The sequence below is a fragment of the Choloepus didactylus genome, chromosome 9, assembly GCF_015220235.1.
Source record: "Choloepus didactylus isolate mChoDid1 chromosome 9, mChoDid1.pri, whole genome shotgun sequence".
In the NCBI taxonomy this organism is placed as follows: Eukaryota; Metazoa; Chordata; class Mammalia; order Pilosa; family Megalonychidae; genus Choloepus; species Choloepus didactylus.
In genome coordinates, this window is record NC_051315.1 from 109,029,514 (window position 1) to 109,051,344 (window position 21,831).

Below are 21,831 nucleotides of genomic sequence, written 5' to 3' on the forward strand. Positions count from 1 at the left end.
TATGTAAATATGTACACAATTTCTATTTGAATTCATAACAAAATGTCTTTTGCAGTAGATGTTCTAATATGTGTTTCATTGTCATAACAGGGTGGTTAAGAATGTGGGCTTTGGGGTCACAAGGAACCAAGTTGGAATTCTATGACTGAGTGATTTACAAATTTAGCTAAACTAATTTAGCCTCAGTTTTCTTCTCTGGCATGTGGAAAATGACCATTATAATATTAATGACATCAAAGAATTGCGGGGAGTAAATTAGATAATCCACATAAAGCACTTTGCATAGTACCTGGTATGTAATTAATAACATAGTTATTTTATGTTATCATGATTAATAACTTAGTTATTTTACATTATCATGATTGTAAATATCACGATTTCATATTAATGGAGTTATTATAGTATCATAACAGTAGTTTATTTAAGCAAAAATGCCCAAACTTCCATAACCAAAAAGAGTTTTATATTTTAAAATCATTCCCTTGGAAACTGGGACATTTTCTCCTAACAGGTTATCCTAGTTCAGAACATTTTTGGAAATTTCTTGTTGGCATAAGCCTTCTGTGACAGAAATGACTAACTGTCCACCAAAAATCCACACTCCCCTTCGTTAGTATTGAGTTGTCACCGGGAAGGAATTACATTTTTCAGTCCTTTGAGCCTAGATGGAGCCAGGTGATTATTACTGAATGCAAACATGAGTCAAGCCAAACTTTAAGAAACAGGGATTGGGGAAAAAAGTTTCTGTGTGTGTGTGTGTGTGTCTTATCCATGGCATCTATGCCGGTTTGCATGTATTATGTCTCCCAAAACGCCACGTTCTTTGATACATTTTGGGAACCACACGAAATACCATGATCAAGCCACAAACTGCTTTTCTCTTGTGGTTCTTAACCTTGTGCAGAAGGTATGTTAGTTAGGGTAACCTCAACTGCTACATAAAAATAAGCCTCCAAATTTCAGTTATTTAACCCAGTAGAAGTCCCTGATCAATGGGAACTTCTCTTCTAAGGGCAGATATATGAGTGCTGATTAGATTGGAATCTTTGATTGAGTGTTTCCATGGAGATGTGACTCAGTCAACTGTAAGTGAAATGTTTGATTGGATAATTTCCATGGAGGTGTTACCCCTCCTATTCAGGGTGGGTTTTTTTTTTTTTTTTTTTTTTTTTTTTTCAATTTAACACATTTTTACTAAAGGAGCACATAGGTAAAAGGAACAAGTTTACAATGTAAAAATTAATTGGTACATTATCAAGCCCAGGAGCCCCCACTCCTCCAATGCCACTGGACCTGAGATCAGAGAGCTCCTGCTTACCTGAGTTACAGAAAATTTATAGCATCTTGATTTAGAGTACCTTTAATTAAGGCATATTCTATTTTTACATTAAATGATGCATCATGAACACAAGTGACTCTCAAAGCAAAATGTCTTGATCCATGATGGTTAAAGATCAAAGGAGGGTATCTGTGTTATCAGAGACTTAGCCTTGAATACCTGTAAAACTCTACTGATAATATTTTTACTAATTAAGCTATGATTTCTGTAAGAATAATATAACATACTTTTACTTGCATAAAGTCTGAAAATTAGAAGAGATTATTACTTGTCTCTAACTTGTTAATAGTGTTTTCTCATTTTATTCTATATTAGTTTAGGCATTATATCATATTGATAAATACACATTTGATTAGGACTGTATCCAACCTTGCCACACTATTTATGACTTATCTATGATTAAAGTAACAGCTGCAGCCCCAACCTGTTTTCACAGAGGACCAGATCATTATATGTTATCTATATCTAAGAAGGTTGAGAGGACCTTTCTGCTTTCTTGAAAATATTTACAGCTTTTTTTAACTATTTAGCTTCTCCTTCAGTATAAGCTTCTAATATAGGACTTGAAGGATATGTATCACCTGTCCCAGTTATTACAGTGAGGCCTTTTCACTTTTTATCATTTGGAAACTGTACTTGAGTGTTTTTAGGTAAAAGTGCTGTTAAATATGCTGCTATAACAGAAAGAATAACTGGTTCTTCACTATCAGAACAGAAAACATCAGGTGGTATATGAGAGCAGCATAGTGAGAAGGAATCATCATTCTCATTATCAGATTCCTCAGAAGAGATATTATTCTGTGATACCATCTCCTGCTGATTTCTCTCTCCTAATACTATGTAACTCATTCCATCATTAATTTGATTAGTATCTGCCTCTCCTTGTTCTCCTATGTTCATTCCCTAAGGGCTAATCAACGTTGCTCTCTGAAATTCTTGCCCTTTCAGAAATTGGCCATACCTGAGGGTAGGATATATTCAATTAGGGTCAGTAGCCCATTTATTCAAAATAGAGACTGCATTATCCATATGTTCTGACAGTAGAGTTCTTATACCTGGATTAAAATCTAAAGTATATTTACAGTGTTCTGTTACTGGTTTATCTAATTCAGGGTGATCAAAATCCAAATACCATATAATTGCTTTGTTCCCCTCTTTGGGGAAGCTCCAAAACCATTAATCACAGTACGTAGCAAAACATTGTTTAGGATTACATTTTGATTTAAACTTACCGACACATCATGTGGCATTTTTACAGCAATGAAAAATTAAAGTTCCATGTGGGGTCAGAGTCAGGGTGGGTTTTAATTGGATCACTGGAGTCGTATAAAGGAATTCACAGACAGAAGGACCAGAGAGCAACTGAGAGTGACATCCTGAAGAGGAGCTGCAACTGAGAGGCACATTTTGAAGGTGGCCATTGGAAGCTGACGCTGACATTTTGGAGAACGCCATTTTGAAATGCAACCTGGGGGCAAGCAGACGGCAGCCATGTGCCTTCCCAGCTAACAGAGGTTTTCAGATGTCATCGGTCATCCTCCAAAGAAGGTACCCTTTGTTGATGCCTTACCTTGGACACTTTATGGCCTTAAGACTGTAACTGTGTAACCAAATAAACCCCCTTTATGAAAGCCAATCCATTTCTGGTGTTTTGCATAATGGCAGCATTAGCAAACTGGAACAGTATCTTTCATCTTCTACCAGCTGGAGTCAGAGCACTCAAAAGCCCTATGGGATAGTGGAGTCCACTGAATCACTGTTTAGAAGAGAAGTTTCCATTGATCAGGGACTTCTATTGGGTTAAATAACTGAAATTTGGAGGCTTATTTTTATGTAGCAGTTGAAGTTACCCTAACTAACATACCTTCCGCACAAGGTTAAGAACCACAAGAGAAAAGCAGTTTGTGGCTTGATCATGGTATTTCGTGTGGTTCCCAAAATGTAGTAGCTGGCCTGAGCATCCATCTTATTTACCAGATTGAGACTATATCTAGCCACAAATCCACCATCAAAAGACATATATGCCACTCCTGGGTCTGTTCCAAAGACTCAGGCACTGTAGACAGTTCCCAAGAGGTGTTCCTAAAATATTTTGTGCACTGCCAGCACAACTGTAATAAGAGAATTGCCTCCCAAGGTTCTCCATTGAAAGGGTCAGTGCTCAGTTGGCATGTCTGCTTCTAAATCAGTCGTATCCATCCCCTCAGCACACAGCAGCTCAACTCTGCAGAGATGGCCAAGCACCAGGAAGCCCTGGAGTTGAGACGGTAGGGGCAGGGAGGGATATAAGGTAACAGTTAACCCCAAAGTTGGATAAACCACATATACAGATACCAGAACATTGGCTTAGGTTCATTTTGCCCATTTACCTGGCTGGTGCTTCTCCTATTGGTTGTTTGGCTTGGCCAGAGACACATGACATTACGGGGAATCTCCCCAGCCACAAGTGTCAACCTCTAAGGGTTGTAACATCTTCTCTCAATGGACGTTAACTTCAAAATCTTAGAATGTCAGACCTGAAAGGAACTTAGAGCTTATCAGGTTCAACCTTCTCATTTTATAGATGAGGAAACTGAGGCACAGAGAGAGGAAGTGACTTGCCCAAGGTCACAGAGGCTAGTCTATGTGATCACAGAGGTCATAGTGGCCAATCTGGTCTTCAGACCTAGATTTTCTACTTCCTTGTCTCATCCAATATACCAAGCTGCTCCCCCATATTTCAAAGTCCCAGGAATTGAAAGGTTTGATAGCTGGAGTCATTTCAAGCCAAAAGGAAGGAAGGATGGGAAAAGGAAGGAGCTTTGTGGCATATGTCTATTTTTTAGATAATGTAAATTAAAATTAAGTTTGGAGAAAAAATTGTTTTACAATCCTGCCATCCCCACCCCTACCCACTTGCTGTCAAGCCAGATTTTAGTCTCTTTATTTCAGGGTACAGGGACCAGCTATCTCTAAATCACTGGAAATGACCCCAGTGAACTGCACACAGAGGAAGCATTAACAAAAAGTTTTTATAGTTTTGCTGGTTATCATAGCCCATTGTTTGTAAGTTTCGAAGCAATCTTTGACACATTCCTCTTTTTCATTCCCCTGTCCTCATTTCATTCAAAATTAAAAATAAACATGATGAAGATGTGGTCTTTATTTTGCTGGAGTGGACTTTTTGACTGCCAAGCCTCTTGGGTCTGGGGAACAAAAAGCACAAGTCTTTTGGTGCCAAAGACCTTAATTAATATGCTCTTGTTAAATCCTAATAACTTGACCCACTGGAGCAGTGAATGCCCCATTTGTTTGCTGGGAGACTGTTTACTTCTCTGCTGTGCTGGACAGTGTCATTAGACCTGACAGCAGAGGAAACAGGTGGAATGAGGACTTTAAATGTAAGCAGATCTTCTCATTGCGGGGACATGGGACACGGGACATGGGTGAGGGCACCAAGAACCTTCAAGAAAAGGTCCTGCTTCAAATAACAGGCAACTCAATGATATGAGAATGCAGGGCCAGGCTGTAAAACAGATTCCAATATCATTTTGGCTAACCTTCAATGAGCACTTACTAAGAGGGGAATCTACCCGGATCAAGTGCCTCGGACTCCCAGTCACTGATATTTATGAGTGCCCACTTCTGTACACAAGCAATCTGTGCCCGTTTGAAACTGTTATGGACCCCAGAAGAGCCATGATCTTTTAACCCAATCTTAGGGTAGAACCTTTTGATTGAGTGTTTCCACGGAGATGTGATTCACCCAACTGTGGGAGATAACTCTGATTGATTTATTTCCATGGAGGTGTGGACCCTGCCCATTCAGGATGGGTCTTGATTGTTCATTGGAGTATTTAAGAGAGAAGCTAAGAGCCAACACAGACTCTGATGCTGATGCTTGGAGATGAGGACAGAAGGATGTTTGGAGATGCTAAGCTAAGAGATGAAGCCCAGAACTTGCCCGGAGATGCTAAGAGAGGACCCCCAGATGCTTAGAGAGAAACACCCTGGGAGAAAGAAGCAAGTACGCAGGAGCTGAGAGAGAGGAGTAAAGACAGAAGCCCAGAGACATTTTGGAGAAAGCCATTTTGAAACACAACCTGGGAGCATAGGACACATACCTTCCCAGCTGACAGAGGTGTTCTGGATGCCATGGGCCTTTCTTAAGTGAAGGTATCCTCTTGTTAATGCATTTGTTTGGAAACTTTTATGGCCTTAGAACTGTAAATTTTACCTGAATAAATCCCCTTTATAAAAGCCAATCCATTTACGGTATTTTGCATAACAGCAGCATTAGCAAACCAGAACACCTCTTACCCAACCCTCTCAACATCCCTCTGAGAGTGGTATTATTCTCCCATTTCACAGATGAGGAGACAGAAGCATAGTGAGGTTGTGCAAATCACTCAAGGTTGCAGGGTGTGTAAAAAGCTGAGCATTCTGCAACCCCAAATCATTATACGGCATCACAGTCAGTCACTGGACACCTGCCATGGACCAGGCAGCTCCAGATCTGATTCATTTGACCCTGGTGGCAGCACTTGGGAGGATAGAAGCCCAGGGGACTCTCCTCTGGGTTTTGTGACTCAGTCCGCCTGTTTTTCCTCATTCTCTGTTTCCATCCATTTATTAAATGTTTAATGTTCCCCAGATCTCTGTCCTTTGTCTCCTCCTCTTTGAACACTTCTCCTAGTTTATCTCATCAGAACCCATGGTTTCAACCACCTCTTATTGTCAACCTGCAAATCTGTCTCCAAGCTTTATTATCCAGCTGCCTACTGAGCCTGGTCATTGTACTAGAGATCCTTCCCTTTTCTTACCTTCCATCCCATCAGTCACCAACCCTCGTGAGAACTGGCCAGATACCCTCAACATCATCTCCCTCGGTGCCAGAAGAGACCAGCTGTGCATTATAAAAGGCCTCCCCCCTTTTTCTATCCTGGCAACAAGACTCTTGCCTGGTACTGCCTAAACTCTTTGCAGTCCAGAATGTACTGCCTGCATCTTGCTTCTCTTTCACTATAAACTCTTGACTGGGATACTGGCTCTTGCCTCTCTGCCTGCCCCCTTTGTATTTTAGGCTTGAGTTGGCCCTTTCATTTTGGTGCCTTTGTTGAGATTTCTTGGTTCTCCTTTGTTCCATCTCTTGCCCACCAATTCCCATGCTCAGATATGGTGCCCAGTCCCCACTCGAACCAGAGCCTTGAGTCTCAGACTTGCCTGGAAGGAGCTCAGACAGACCTTTTGGGGTCCCTATCCTAAGTGCCTCTTAGGGTCATACCCTGTACTCTTCCCCACTGTCACTGCTTTGCACCTCATTGCTTCTTGGTTGGATCATTACAAATGTTTCCCAACTGGTCTCTCCTTGCTTCCGATCTAGCCAGCTCTATTCATCCTCCCCACAGTTGTCTGTTTAAAGCACACACCTGATCATGTTTCTTTCCTGCTTAAAAATCTTTCCATTGCCTCCCCATCACCAGGATGGTAAAGTATGAACTTCTGAGCACATGATTCATGACCCCATGGGATTTGACACTGCCAACCTCTCCAACTCCATTGTCCATCACCTGCCTCCCCATCCTAGCTCTTTGCCCTTGAACCATACAAACCTACCCAAGGTTTCCTAAGCACATCTTGTTCTCTTGTATCTCTGTGCCTCCATATATGCTAGTTCCTCTGCCTAGAACATTCTTCCACACTCTTCTGGACAAACTTGGATTTGTCTTTTGAAACTAGCTTAAGGATAGGGTTCCTTCCTTCAGAAAGTCTCCCTTGACTTCCTGAGAGAGTTGATTGTTCTCTGTTCTGTGTTACCTCCCTCTGTACCTTGTACAGGTTCTTGCTGTGTTGAGATTTATTTGTAGATCATGAGCTGCTTTAAGGGCAGAAACTGTGCCTGTTCTGTCTCCCTGTTAATGCCCCCCAGCTTGGGGAACAAAACAAGGCAGCCATTAAGTGCTATTGAATGAGTGGATACAACCCTCCCGAGTTGCCCTCTGACTCAGGTGCTTCTTTCCCATGCTCACTCATACTGCGTCCAGACCTCAGCCCCAGCTGTTATGACATGGAAATCAGTGATTAACCTGTCCTCCATCCCCATGAAATCTAAGATCCTCGAAAGCAGGGGACTCTCTTATTTGAGCCTGTATACCGGAGCCCTCTCATCAAATATGTTTGAATGAAGGAATGGATTTCCCAAGTTCATGTTAACCAGTAGATTTAGCTCCACCCCCCCTCCCTCCTCCCCCACAAATACCTTTCACCTGAGGTTCTCACGGGGAGAGTCCAAATATCATCTCAGTTTCTCAGGCCCTCCTCTCAATTGATGTCTGAATAGCATGGATCAAAAGGGAGGGACAACAGTGGCTAACCTCCAAAATCCTGAATACAGGACAGGAGCAACCAGAGCTCACTGCATTTCTGATTGTCCCAAGCAGTTACCCTGTTGGTCAAGGCATTACTGGATCAATTTCCCCTCAACCAGCCTCCCCATCCAAGCTCTGCATTTTCATCTTCACAGAGCAATCAGAGATAACAGAGTCAGTGGAAAGTGCCCTGGAATTGGAGCTAGGGGTGCTTGGTCCAATCCTCAGCTCTGCCATTTGCTTTGCTGTGTGACTTGGAGCACAAATGCTTTAAGTCTCTCCTCACCTGTTAAATATGGATCATAACACTTGCCCTGTATATCTTTTAGGGTTGTTGTACCCTTTCTCCATGCTGCTTCTTTTGGGGCAGCTTGCATCACTGATGGTGCAAACCACTGATATGAACAAATCATTGTTCCCAACACTGAACCCCTACTGTATCAAACAGTGAATGCTGACCTTCTCAGTGACCATTTCAGGAAAATCTTTTGGTTCAAACTAAAGCCCATCATCACTTTGGAGTCTTCTCATTGGCTATTGACTGTCCCGGAGGCCAGCGAGGTGGACATGGTCATGGATGGGGCTGATGTGGCTTCACGAGACCTTGCAATCTCCTCACTTACGTCCCACTGAGATCTGCTGAGCTGTGTTGGCTCCTGGTGGAGTTTCTCCTCATGTGTCCCTCCCACTCTCATGAATTTTCCCTCAGCAACCCACTCTGACAGAAAAGATAAATATATTTTCAGGGATTCATTAAAGCTAATTATTTTATGTTTAATCAGATTCTTTATTATCTGTATCCATTTAATGGTCTTAAGGCATAAGCCAATTATTCTTGGTATCTGAAAAACAGATATAGTCCAAAGACTCACTTTAGCAAATGGTTTTATTCCCCCTCCCTTACTCAGTCTTTTGAGCTAACACAGGACTGTATTCATTTTCCTTTTGCCTGATAATAAACCTTTTATCCAGGTATTAAATTGCTCCATCCATACAAGGAGCTTGGGTCTATGCTTATGGATTCTTTCACTCAACACTTTTATTGATCAGCATTTCTTGAGAACACACCTCTCCTTTCATTCTTTCCATCCTACTCTTTGGTGGGGAACCTTCTCTTCCTCTTCTCACCCCTTCACACCATCTTCTACTCCCTTAGGACTTCTGGGAAGGAAGCTTCCCCTTTCCCAGGGGAGAGAGCTAATTTATCGGGTTTTCAAACTGGTGAGTGCCTCAGAAGAAGACAAGTGGTCCCTGTGGCTCTCTTGCTTGTGTTGTCCATCTCTGTGCACCAGGAAGACCAGGTTGTGTCTTATTCTGGCAGGCACAACCAGGTCCCCGTTCTGTGTTCCAGCTTCCCTGCTTCTCCTCTGTTGGGTAAATCAGGCTTGTATGTTCTATGTTCACGGAAGTCGTGTTCTTGGATGGAGGCAGGTGGCTTGTTGGAGAGAGCTGAGGCAACCCTTTCTCCTTCTCTCAGAACCAACTGGACCCTGGGTTGGTATTCTGGATATTTCCCCTTGGAAATCTGATGAAGGTGAGTGTTGGCTATGGTACAACATTGCCTATACTGGGGGCAACCCCTGATTGAATTAACTGTGAATGCCTGGGGGAAGGCTGTGACTCTGGGTTTTCCTGAGTACAGTGACTCTTGAAATGGAGCATGACTTGTGGGGAAGCTATGCCAAAGCCAACCCTAGACCCACGTTGTGGATCTCACCTCCTTATACCTGAGCTCTCATTTGGGGCTGAAAGACTAGCTTTGGGCAAGGATATGGGATACTGCAAGGACTCCCTGTAGAGATTATCCTGACCTGCCATGCTTCCAGGCCCCATGGGGTTCCTGTCCCACACTCTTCTAAGTGCATCCTGGTGCCAAGCATAGTCTCTGCTAGTCCCATGAGTCTGAATGTTTAGCTGAGCCTAAAACGAAGTAATTCTTGGTGGCCACTGTAAGCTCCACCTGAGTCTCTCTCCAGAGAGACCCTAAAAAACTGACACTTTTATGCCCACTAGTATCAGTGCCCAATGTTTTTCCTCTATTGGCCAGAACACTGTGAAGAAGGAAAAGTGACTAATATTTGAAACTCACCCTAAAAACCACCATCATCACTACTAATTCCAACTACCACAAGAATCTGTTTGTGGTTCTGGCTACTGCCCTTCATTCAGCATCTGCTCTCTTCTCTAGGTCAACATATTGTTCCCTTTTTATTTCGTCCCTCAGCTTTTTCTCTTACAGAAGCTTCTCCCAGAAAAACACTGGTCTGCTGCCTGAGTCAGCCTAAGACAAGTCCTTCAGGCTGTTAGTTTCACAATCTGAAAAATGGGGCATTCTCTGAAACTGAATTAGCTCATACTATCATCAATAAAATGATAGAGCAGCCTGAATTCCTTAAAGGGTAGTTAGTCTAAATGCAAATATATCCGAGCATATTTATATGGCACCAGAAGCAGTCAGGGTCTCCTTGCATTCCCCTCCCATACAGCAACCGTCTCAAAGTGGTTCCTGTCTTGTCGGAGCAGAATGGATATATCACGGTATGTTTTTGCATCCTGGGAAATTATGGTTTCCTGAAAGTGGGAAATAAAGGAAAGCAATGTGAAAACTCTCAATATTCAACCCATGCTGCTTCTCCCAGAAATTCAGGATCCGAGTGCCACAAGTACATACAAAGAGAAAGAATTAGAGATGGAAGTGAGCTTGGGGGCAGGTGGGAAGATCAAGCAGAGCCAAGAGAGGAAGAGAGAGGGTAGGCACCTTAGTGTTTCTTCTTTGGATGGCATTCCACTGAGTTCTCATAAATAAAAGCCTTGTTAAGCAGCAGCAAAGAAAAAAAAAACCAAACACCTCTATTGGGGGACAGACCAGAGCAACAGGCAGGGCAGAGCAGGGTGCTGGGCGACTCAGAGGCACAGGGAGCAGACCCGTGTGTCAGTGCCTCTGTGAGTGGGCCCAGGTACACGCTGTCTCAGGTGGCACCAAGAGATGGTCCAGGTACGTGCCGACTCATGTGGCATCTGGAGACAGCCCGTAAGTGACCATGCAGGACTCCTGACATCTAATGCGAGAGGGCTAATGGAAAGAGTGATGGCCTGCCGGTCAGGAGACCTTACTTCTAATCCCAACTCGGTCACTAACAAGCTGAGTGACCTTGAGCAGATCACTTCTCTTCTCTAGTTCCCAGTTCTCAACTACAAGACACGGGAGTTATACTGGTCGATTGCACATTCTCCTCTATGTCCAATTTTCTCAGTTTTCAAATCAAGAAAGCTGTGAGTGGTAAATAATATTATTTTTTTGCAAATATTTTTGTCCCCCTGTTTGGCCCACCTTCTACCCTGGGTAGGAGTATACTTCCCTGTCCCTCAACCCCACTGATGTTGGGCTTTTGTGTCACTTGCATTGGCCAATGGACTATGGGCAGAAGGGGCATTGTGCCTTTCAAAGCTTCTGCTGGTTTCCACCAGTCCTCTTGTGCTCCTGTACTCTGCTAGGAGAAGAGCACATGCCAGGAGTTCCTGTGCCTTTAACCTGGGTCCCAGAATGAAGACAGACTTGGAGCAGGCCTGAACCCCAACCCATAGCCAGAAGCTAAACCTGGCCAAGCCCAGCAGAGTAACAGTCATCTCAAAGACCTCTGAATGGGAAATAAATGTTTGATGTATAGCACGGCGATTTTGGAGTTGTTTGTTACTGCAGCCAATGCTGACTAATACACTGCATAACAAGAAAACGTATCTTGTAGATGTGCACGTCATGGACTGAGCTAAAGCCCACCTGAAAGATAATGAAGGGCAGCTGGAAGGGCCCCAATAGGAAGATCCTCCATTGCTTCCCCACTCTGTGCCAGAGTCCTACACCTCCATATGGAGACACACTTGGCTTTTGGCATCCACAGCCCAGGCTTCAGCAGGAGCAGGAAGAGAGTGTGGTGGGAGGGAGTAAGTAAATTAGAATGTCTCAATGTCACATTTTTCCCAGTGCACAGCATTTTCTCTTCCATAGCCCTCTAAGCCTAGGCAGTCTGTTTCTCTCACTACCTACGTGTCATAATTAAAAGGTTCTTGGACTCAGAAGTGATGTGTTGGGTTAGCTAGCCAGGAGAGGCAACAGGATGGCTTAGACCAGTTCATGAATTTTAGCATCCCTGATTTCTGGCTGCTGTGATCAGATTCCTAATATTAAATGACCCCAAGGAAATTCACATCAACAGCATCCCAACCAAACTCTAGCTAATAGTTATCCTCCCACCAACAGAGTTGATATGTGTGGTGGTTTGAAGCTGTATGTACCCCCAGAAAGGCATGTTCTTAAATTTAATCCATTCTGTGGGTGTGGATCCATTGTAAGTAGGACCTTTTGATGAGTCTACTTCAGTTAAGACGTGACCCACCTCATTCAGGATGGGTTGTAATCCTCTTACTGGATTCTAAATGGAATGAATACAGAGAGAGAAAGAGAGAAAGCAATGGAAGCAAAAAGCTGAGCGCAACAAAACCTGGAAGAGAAGGGAGGGATCAACAGACACCGCCATGGGCCTTGCCATGTGACAGAGGAGCCAAGGATCACCAGCAACTGGTCTTGGGGAGGAAGATTGATGATGGATTGATTTGGACATTTTTCTCAGCCTCAAAACTGTAAACTAATAGGTTCCCATTGTTAAGCCAACCCATTTCATGGTATCTGCTTTCAGGAGCCTAGGAAACCAAAACAATATACAAACTCATGCTCAAAGAAGACAACTGTGGGAGTCTAATGCTCTCAGTGCTGTAGTCTAAGGTATATCCCGAGAGTTCCAGGTTAAGGTGTATGACCAGTGCTTCGACTTGCTTTGTTTCACTCAAGGAAAATCAGGGTCATTCTCCACCTCCTTAGCTACTTGGTGTAAGCCTTCAGAGTTGAATCCACAATCATCCATGTAAGAAAAAAACCTAACCCTCCACAAACTGGCCTAACACAGTAAAAAGAAAGGAGGAACACAGATTTGAGAAATAGGGTAAGGGAAGAAGCCAGAACTAAAGCAGTAGGTTTCCAACTGTTGTCTAAAACACTGAAGACTTTTACATAAAATCTTAGCTGGAATGGAGATAAATATAAATAGATAATTGTACAGAATCTTAAGGCGAAGAAGTAGGATTAGGAGTCTGTCCATAAACCATCCTGTTTCCTTGAAGGTAGCTCCTGAAACTCTGTATGGAACCCCAGGACTCTATATAGTTTGAAAACCACTGGACTAGAGAAATCTTGAGGATGGAATAAGCTAACAGGGAGCTGGGGGTGAGGAGGAGGAGTCAGGGGTCGTTATGGCTGTTTCTGGGCATTTTGCAGTGAAGAGAATGGAATTAAATGTGCAAGCATCCCTTGTCATGGCTAGACAGCCTTGGGGTGGACAGCAGAGAAAAGGCCTTTCACATCTTGCTTGAGCCAGATAGACTGACCAATTGACATTTCTGAAATCTTAGAGGCAAGCCTCTTTATCCTTATCTTCTACTAGGCAAGACAGATTTGCTTGGGAAAGATTTAGATCTTCCATCTCTGCCCAGCCTCCAACCCCTACCCATCCCCCAAATCTAAGCCGTTGGCCCCTCCTGAATTCAGAGGACTCAACCCCAGTGCCGTCTGTGCTTTGATCTCTCGGAGGAAGCCATTCTGAGGGATCTGTCCAGCTCACCAGCACGTGGCTCGACACTTCCCATGGAGACAAACACCCAGACCCACCTATGCACACCACGTCCATGAAGCCGTACATCCCGTAGCAGATCTGGAAGAGGAGGTCTTGGCGCTGCCATTTTGCCGAGGGACTGAAGGTCGACCAGATGAGCCAAGAGATGCTGGCGATAAGGAAGAGGGAACCCAAGATGGCGGCTGCAATCTGAACCTTCTCAATGACCGTCAGAGAGATGGCCTGCCACTGGGGAGAGGGAATGGCAGGTTAGCTGTTGCCCATTTCCATCCCATTCCCATCCCTCTTCTTTCTTCCACCCAAACCACTCACCTCTGGTTTAGGGTTTAAGCTGGGGCTTTCCGGTACATACTACAATGGATATTTTTCAGGTTTCTGAGTTTCACTTTGTACCTTTGATGAGGAGGAAACCTACATCACACTGAGTGATCCGAAGTCATTGCAGGGAGGGGGTTGTGGCCAGTAGAACTGGGAGGGAAGGACTTTATACTTGATTATGATACAGACAGAGAAATGGGAGGGAGAGAATGAGAATGCAGAGCTAGTGGGGGTGGCATTCTAGGGCCTCAGAATATTCGTTTCAGAGCAATGCTTTCTATTTTCATAATGATAGTTGCTGGGAGGACACAGGCCTTCCTTTCCTTGTCTCCGACAACACCAGGCTGCCATTTAATATACATGCTAGAGATTATCAATTTGACAGATGACGAGAAGACACAGGATGTTGGGGAGGGATAAGAAAAATAGTTTATAATTTCTGAACATATATGTACACTGAGATTTCCCATTTTTTTTTAATAGTGAAAATATTATACTAAGAGCAATACTGATGGATAGGTTGAAGGCTGGGCTGTGGGTGAGTTTCTATGATTCCATGGCAGGGCCAGGCAGCCCAGGCCTAAATGAGCCTGGAGTTGTATTCTAGTTTAGAGTTTACCCATGCACTCGCTCAAGAAATATGTATTGAGTATTCTCTATGTGCAAGGAATTTTGCTAGGTGATGGAGATAAGCAGTAAGCAAAAACTGACAAGGTCTCTGTCCTCATGAGCCTTCAGTCTAGTAGGAAACACAGATGACCAAATAATTATTTACAACTGGAATTCATCAGGGGTCAGAAAGGGAGGTGCACGGCACTGGGAGAGCCTAGGATAGGAGGAAGCGATGCTTGCACTGAGATTTGAAGGATGAGGGGTTTACTGGGCAAAGAGAGGAGGAAAGAGTATTCCACACATAGAGAACAGCATGTGCAAAGGCCCTGGAGGAGGGATCATGGAAGAAAGCAAGAGTAGATGGTACAGAGAGAGCAGAAGTGAGGATGGGGTGAGACAGCTGGATAGGTAGGCAGGGAAGACCAGACAGAGTTCTGTAGAATTGCACACAGCATTTGGAACTTGTCCTAAGAGTAAATGTGATGTTATTGAAGGGTTCAGATTTGGGGAGGTGGGGAGAAGGACAATCTCCTTATTGGAGGGGTTTGCATGACACCCTGCGGAGGACTCCCAGGAGAAGGTGTTCCAGCCTGCATTCTGCAGACAGGCTGACTGGCTTCCATCTACCAACAGGGAGCCCCTCACTCTGCTCCCAGTGAGCTGGATGGAAGCCCTGATTCTGGCTCAAGTGGGACTGACCAGTGGCCCCTGAGAAATTGTAAACATTGGAAAACATTTCAATGGCTAGTCTGGATGTAGAACATCAGCCTGTCCGTTTAATTATACAGATAGGATCCCATTACAGGTAACTGGGCCTTTCAATCTTCCACTGCTTCCGCCAGCCTCAGGTTACACAAAACAAAGGAATTTTCCAGACGATGGCCTGATCTTGAGGACTTCTCTGATATACATCAAATGCTTTTTCTGGGGTCTGCCCCACTGTCTATAAAGAGGGCTTCTGGCTGAGCATTTTGTTTCTACCATTGAGGCACCAATATCCTTACCTCTTCTTGCTGTTCAAGAATCCCAAATACAAAGGCACAGAAAGGCCCCTTTAGCCCCTAAAGCCTCTTCCTACAGACCTCCAGCCACCTGCAGAAACTAAATGGGGCCTCTGACCACAATAAGAAGTATAATTAAGGCTGAACATGGGAGGGGTGCTGCAGCCAAGGCTCTCCCCTCCTATCTGCCCCACAGGAGGCTCCATAAGAGGTGGGAGGAGAGAGCAGAGAGCAAGAGGGCTCTGCAATCTCAGAGGAAAGCTGGGAAGGGCCCTGGTGGACACCTATTACATCCTTCCAAGCAAGAGTCCTGTCCTAGCAGCAAGACCAGAAGCAGCAGACTTCTCTGTCCCCTGCTATTCTGCAGCACCAAGGAATGGGGAGGCAGAGGAAAGAAAGCGTGAAGACTGGATTGTAACAGGAAGGAGCACTGAGCGAGGAGGCAGGTGACCCAATCCTAGTGAAGCTTTGCTCCTAACCTACAGAGTGTGACCTTGGAGAAGCCAATAAATCACATGGCTCTCCATCTTCCCTTCTGTAAACATGGGAATAATTGGTCCTTCCTACTTCCTAGGGTTTGTGAGGGTTAAATGAAATAACTCTTGTACCAGTGCTTTGAAGAGTATGGGCTGCCATCATTTCTATTCTTCATTGTGGCAAAAAATACAGATAAGTATGTCAAGGTGGGGGTATTCCCAAACATATTTCACAAACTCTGTGCCCAAGCACTATCTATAGGGTAGGGTTTAACAGCCTGGACCTGAGAGGTGGGTCCCCTGTATGCAACCTCTGCTCTACCACTTATTTGCTGTGCAATCTTGGGCAAGTTGCTGAACCTCTCTGGGCCTCCACTGTCACATCTGCAAATTGGGAATAATAATATTACCCATATCATCAGTTGTTTCCAGGATTGAGATAATATATATGAAGACTTAGAATAGGGACTAGCACCCGCTAAACACTAAATATTGTTCATTAACATAACTGCAGTTCAGGTGTAGCAGAGAGTGGGTAGGAAGCAGTTATGGGGCCTTGAGATCCACAGGGCTGCCCTGTAACTCCTCCCTTCCCAGGGCCTCTTCTGGCTGGAAACAGGACTTCCCGAGAGGCATTGCAGCATTCTGAGATAATGTCCTGTAGTGGCTGCTGTTTCTCGCAGTTTTTTGTGGGCCATGAACCAAGAGGTGAGAGGCCGAAGAGATGTTGGACTCCCCACTCTGATAGCAGAGGTCACCCCAAGACCCCATCTGTGGTTCTACTTCCTTGACATAGGGCCTGATGTGCCATCTTTCACCACAGGAGGTGGTCCAGCTGGGCTCTAGAGGGCACCTGCTTCACACTTGGCTGGGCCTGAGGAGCCCGGACACACAATTGGGACAATTTGGGCCACAGCCACACAATACTCCTTCTAATCTAAACTACTTCCTTCTTCTGGTGCTATCTGGAAAAGTGAGATGGCATTTCATACACCACTGCACTTCTAGGAGCAGCAGAATCCGAGGGAGTCTCCAGTTTCTAGAAACTCACAATTGAAGACATGGTAGTAACTTAAGCATAAGTTAATATATATATATAACTACCCTAATATATCAGTGACGTTAACATTGCCTTTTGCTTACAACACTTATAAGATTAAAATATCCTTTTTACTTTCCTTTTACCCACAGGAAAAAGTTCTCTAACTCATTTTAGAGACAAATGTGGAGACCTGCTTTCTCGGGGGCACTCTGGGTGGACTTGTGGGTTTGGGATTTGACCCCTTTCAGAGGCTTGAGTCAGCTGAAAAGAAAGAAAAGGTTAATGCACCCAGACTTCTGCTCACTCCCCAGCGATGTGGAATCAGCGATCTCTGAACACTATTTTAATACTCTTCAAGATTTTGAAATGAATGACCCAAGATGGAACCAGCTGCAGAGGGGGTGCCTCTTATTCTGACCCTTTGGTACCTGATCAGGATGGCTGAGGTGCCTGGGACTTTTGCTGCCACCTTCCAGATATCCTGGATGTTGTGTCTCCAGGGGTTTCCTGCTGTTCCCCTGCACAAAGACCCTATCTCCACCATCACCCCCAAATTGCCAGGCTCTCCTGGGCGGGAAGGATCAATCAGCCATGCCCTCCACTCCCTCCTCCCCCCTCACAGAGGAGGGGAGAAACAACTGTACTAGGCAGCTAAGGTCCCGTCTTCACCAGTATCCTGGCTAATTGATCATGTGGCACCTTATTTGGCTGATCACGGACATGCAGTGATATTTTCAGAAGCAAGTCACTCTCTATATGTGTGTTTGCCTTGCAGGAAGAGCTGTTTGGTAGGGGGGATTTATATGGGTAGTGCCAGGTCTGCCAGCTCCTCTAGGAATGACAAATGTGTCAGGACAGAGCGGGCAGGGTGGACGTGGGGGCGCCAAGGGAGCCCTAAGTTCCGCAGGTGCAACCCCGTCTGAATCTGCCGGCTGACACCCCACCTCCAGCCCTGGCTCCCCCTGCCCTTGCCTCCACCACCGCAGCCTTTGCAAATTCTCTCCCCTCCATTGTCTTCCTTTCTGTACATTCTTCAGCCTCTCTCTGCCTCCCTCATCTGTCTCTTCTCCATTTTTCCTCTCTGTTCCTACCACTCAGCGTGTGTCTATGGACAAGCAGCAGGAGCATAACTGGATGGCTTGTTAGAAAGGCAGAAGCTCAAACCCCATCCTAGAATCTGCATTTTGAGAAGATCCTACACGAGTTGCATACACTTTAAAGTTTAAGTGGCCCTGAGTTTCCTCTCTCCTTAGGCCTCTTTTTCCAGCCCTTCCCTTTGTCTGTCCTTCCCTGCATTCCTCTCACCCTCTGTCTTTTTCCCATGCCCTGCTCTCTTCCACCCTCTGGTCATTCATTCATTCCTTCATTCATGTATGCACTAGCTCATTTAGCCTCTCTCCATCATTTCCTTCTCTACCTATGCATTTCTCTCTTTGCCCTATCCCTTTCTCCTCTCCTTGCCAGTGCTTAAGAAAATGCTAAAAAGCCCCCTCATCCCCTTCCTTGCCTGAATGCCATCCGAGGTGTGTGCCCATCCTAGCCCATCTCGAGCCTTTCCTCCAAACTGCCCTGAATCTAAAGTAAACAATTCTTCTAAGGGAAAGCAGGCAGGGCAGCAGCCCCCGGCCCCACACCCACACCAGGCAGCCCCAGGATGTACCTGCAGAGGATTCTTTGTGCTTATGGCGATGACGTGGTACTTGTAGTAGCACAGCTCACAGCTCCAGCAGCCCCGCTCGCTGATCCACTTGATGAGGCAGGGCTGGTGCGTACACTTGACTGACCCGTCACAGCGGCAAGGGCTCAGCAGCTCCCCCTGCAGGGAGAGAGGGAGAGGGCAGTGAGGCGGGAGCCCTAGTCTGCGGGGTGGATGGATGGTGGATGGTTGCTAGAGGACTGGTTTGGACCACCCCATAGGCCAGACCATGCCACCCACCACCAGGCCACAGGCTCTATCAGGAGAGCCCCAGACTCCACAGAAGGCCTGGGTTCCAGAGCCCCACCACATGAACCAAGCAACGTTAGTCAACTCACTGATAGTTCCGAGCCCCCCAGATCTTACAGAGACGGGATAATATCTCCTCTATTGCCCAAGTCCCAGGGTTTCTGTGAAAATGAGTGGCTTGATTTCTATGGGATCCTCTGCTGTGGAAAGGGGGTGTCAGCCTGAATGGGCTTCTCTTTAAAGGCTAAGCCAAATCCCAGATGCCCTCAGGGCCAGCAGGCTAGCCAGTGAGGGAAGCCAGTTGGCAGGGCCTGGGGTGAAGTAGAGGGCCGTCACCCAGGTTCAAGGGGACAGCCACCATCATCCAGCCAACTGTAGGTGTAGGACAGAGGCCATAATTTTTATGTAAAATCTCCCATAGTCAAATTTTTTAAAGCAGCTTTATTGAGATTTCTTCAACAGTTTTATTGAGATTTATTCACACCCCACACAATCCATCCAAAGTATACAATCAGTGACTCACAGTATAATCACAGAGTTGTGCATTGTCACCACAATCAATTTTAGAACATTTTCATTGCTCCCAAAAGTAAAGCCCCATATCCTTTATCTCCCCCTATGATTATCCCATAGTCAAAAATTAACAATAAACTCAGGTTTTAAAAATATATTGTGGGGGTCATTTTGGCCGAGTTTGGAGTGCTGGTATTGAGGCTTTGCGGTCTCCTAAGCTCTCCTAAGCTCTCCTAAGCTGGATGATGCAGGATTCGGAGCCCCCTGTGAGAGCACAGCAGAGTCGGGCTCAGTCTCCAGACTGACCCCTGACCTCATGAGTCAGGTGACCGTGGCTGAAGCCCACCCCTCTGCTCTCTGCCCGGCCTGACGTGGCGACCCCAAAGGGCCTCCCTGAGCCCTCACCCACTCTTCTTTTCCCCTCCTCTTTCTTCCTCTATCCTCATGTCTGTTCTTTTTCTCTCTCCCAGCTTAGGGTCCATCATTTTTGCTTGCTAAATCCAGATCCACCCACCTCCTCCACTTACTTTCCCAGTGACTTTAGCGCTTGGGTCCCCTTACCTCCCCCAATCTGTGCCCTTCCTGACCTTGAGAATGGCCTCTTCCTGCTTTACTCTTAATGTTCCCCCCACCCTCTCTCATTTATTTCTGCTATGGCCCTTTGGTCCCCTATCTCTGAGATGTCATGCACAGCCCCAATCCCTGGGGCCCATTCTGGTGTGTTTGGCAGATGGCCACTGGAGCCATGTCCCTGCTCATGACTTGGGAATTTCACCATTCAGGAAACCACATCTTGTTCCCAGCTTTGAAAAACCAAGCACAGGAGTTCCTGACCTGCAAGTTACAGCTCTCCATTTGCACACACCATCATGCTCTTTGCTGCAGACTGTAGAACCAGCTATTTCCTTCTGAGATGCACGGAATTCTCTTTCCCTTCCACTTCAGTGACTCTCACTCAAAGGCCTCCCCTTGGCCTGGGTGAGGTCTAGAATGTTCTTTTGCACCTGACTGGTCCTCTGTCTTCAAGATGGTTCTAATGTCACCTCCTCCAGGGAGTCATCCCTGACTTCTTCAGTTGAGCACAGAGCTTTTATCCCTGAGCATCTTGTGCTGAGTGTGACGCAGGTATTTTTCTATCAGGGCACTCACCCCCTCACTTGAAGGATCTAGGCATATGTCTTTCGACCCCCAGAGGAGCTGTGGAAGGCAGGATGGAGATGTGGCTCACCTTTGCATCCTTTCCCCCATGCCTGGCCCTAATCCCAGAAGTCCTTCAACAATTTTTCACGTTGTCTGAATGCGTGAATGAAAACCGAATTCAGTGTCAGCTCAGGTTTTCTGTCTTTAGGGCTCCTGCACTGCCCCAAGGAACAGGGACGAGACTGCCCACTCCATGAGAATGGAAACCACGCCTGTCTTATTTACCACAGGGCCGCCAGCACCTCACCCAGGGCCCAGCACTCCAGAATATTTGTGGAATGGATGAGACACAAATGCTCAGGCCCTTGCTTGGCACACCCCTGTGAAACCCTGCCTGGGTCCCTGCTCCATTCCTCCAAGATTGCAGGCCCCCTTCGCTGGGCCTCCAGGTCCTTCCCACATCTCCTGGTTATAGTAGCATGTCGCTCACTTGTCTCTGGGTCACTACACTGTGACTCTCTCAGGGACAATGTCTTATCCATCTTCATATCCCTAGCACATGGCATAGTGCCTGGGGCAGCTGGGCATTCAGTTTAACTCTGACAGCTGAATGCACACATTATCTGTTTGATAGGCAAGAAGCTTTGCTCCTCTAAGACACACCAGCCTCTGGCTCCAGGCGGGCAGCCGTGGCACCACAGACACACATAGAAGAGGTGGGAGATGCCCTCAGAGCTGAGCACTCACCAGCTCGTCAAGGCCTAACGGCCCTTGGTACTGAGTGGCCACCACGCAGCTCTGAGAAAGAAACGGGAGGGGGTGGAGAGGGAAGAAGTAGGGGTGGAGGGGCGAAAAGCCTTCATTATTCATGGCAGCATTTCCTAGGCTCATTAATTCTAACAGGATGAGCCAGGTTTGATTAATCGGGTTGTTAAGCAGCCATGTAAAATTGCCGATCAGGTAGGAGACATTACTTCCGGTCCCTGGCAACGGTGCGGAGTGATAGTGAAGACACAAAAGCTACTACCTGGGGCACAACTGATACCAAGACCTGGGCTCTGGGGGGCAGGTGGGGGGGTGTAGAGAAGGACCTGACTTGGGGGGCCACGGGGAGGGGTGTGGGCTGCTTCCCCTGAAGCTCCTTGTTTCGCCCAAATGCACTTCAGGCACCACCAATCCCAGAAAGCAAGGACCCCAAAAATGTTAGGCAAGTTTCACTTTGATGAAAGAAGTGCTCAGGATTCTGGGAAGAAAAAAATCCGGAAAGAAGCCATTTTAACTTGGGCATTCATGTAAGTTGTGTATGTTATAATTCAGTTTTGTTTTTTTTTTTTTAATGTACATCTGGGAAGCATGCCATAATCTTTTTAGTGTTTAGGGCTTTTAAAAAGCCTTCATCTGGACCTTTTACCAC

At 45.7% G+C, this 21,831-nt stretch overlaps 1 protein-coding gene across 1 annotated transcript in view; it reads right to left on the bottom strand.

Annotated features, from left to right (window-relative positions):
- The window catches only part of MARCHF4 (membrane associated ring-CH-type finger 4), a 106,053-nt gene that overhangs the window by 8,388 nt on the left and 75,834 nt on the right, over window positions 1-21,831 (bottom strand). The window contains exons 2-3 of the mRNA XM_037849803.1: window positions 18,480-18,635; window positions 13,406-13,598 (exon numbers count right to left, since the gene is read on the bottom strand). Coding sequence (XP_037705731.1) covers window positions 13,406-13,598; window positions 18,480-18,635 — 349 coding nt within the window. The remainder of the gene's footprint in view (window positions 1-13,405; window positions 13,599-18,479; window positions 18,636-21,831) is intronic.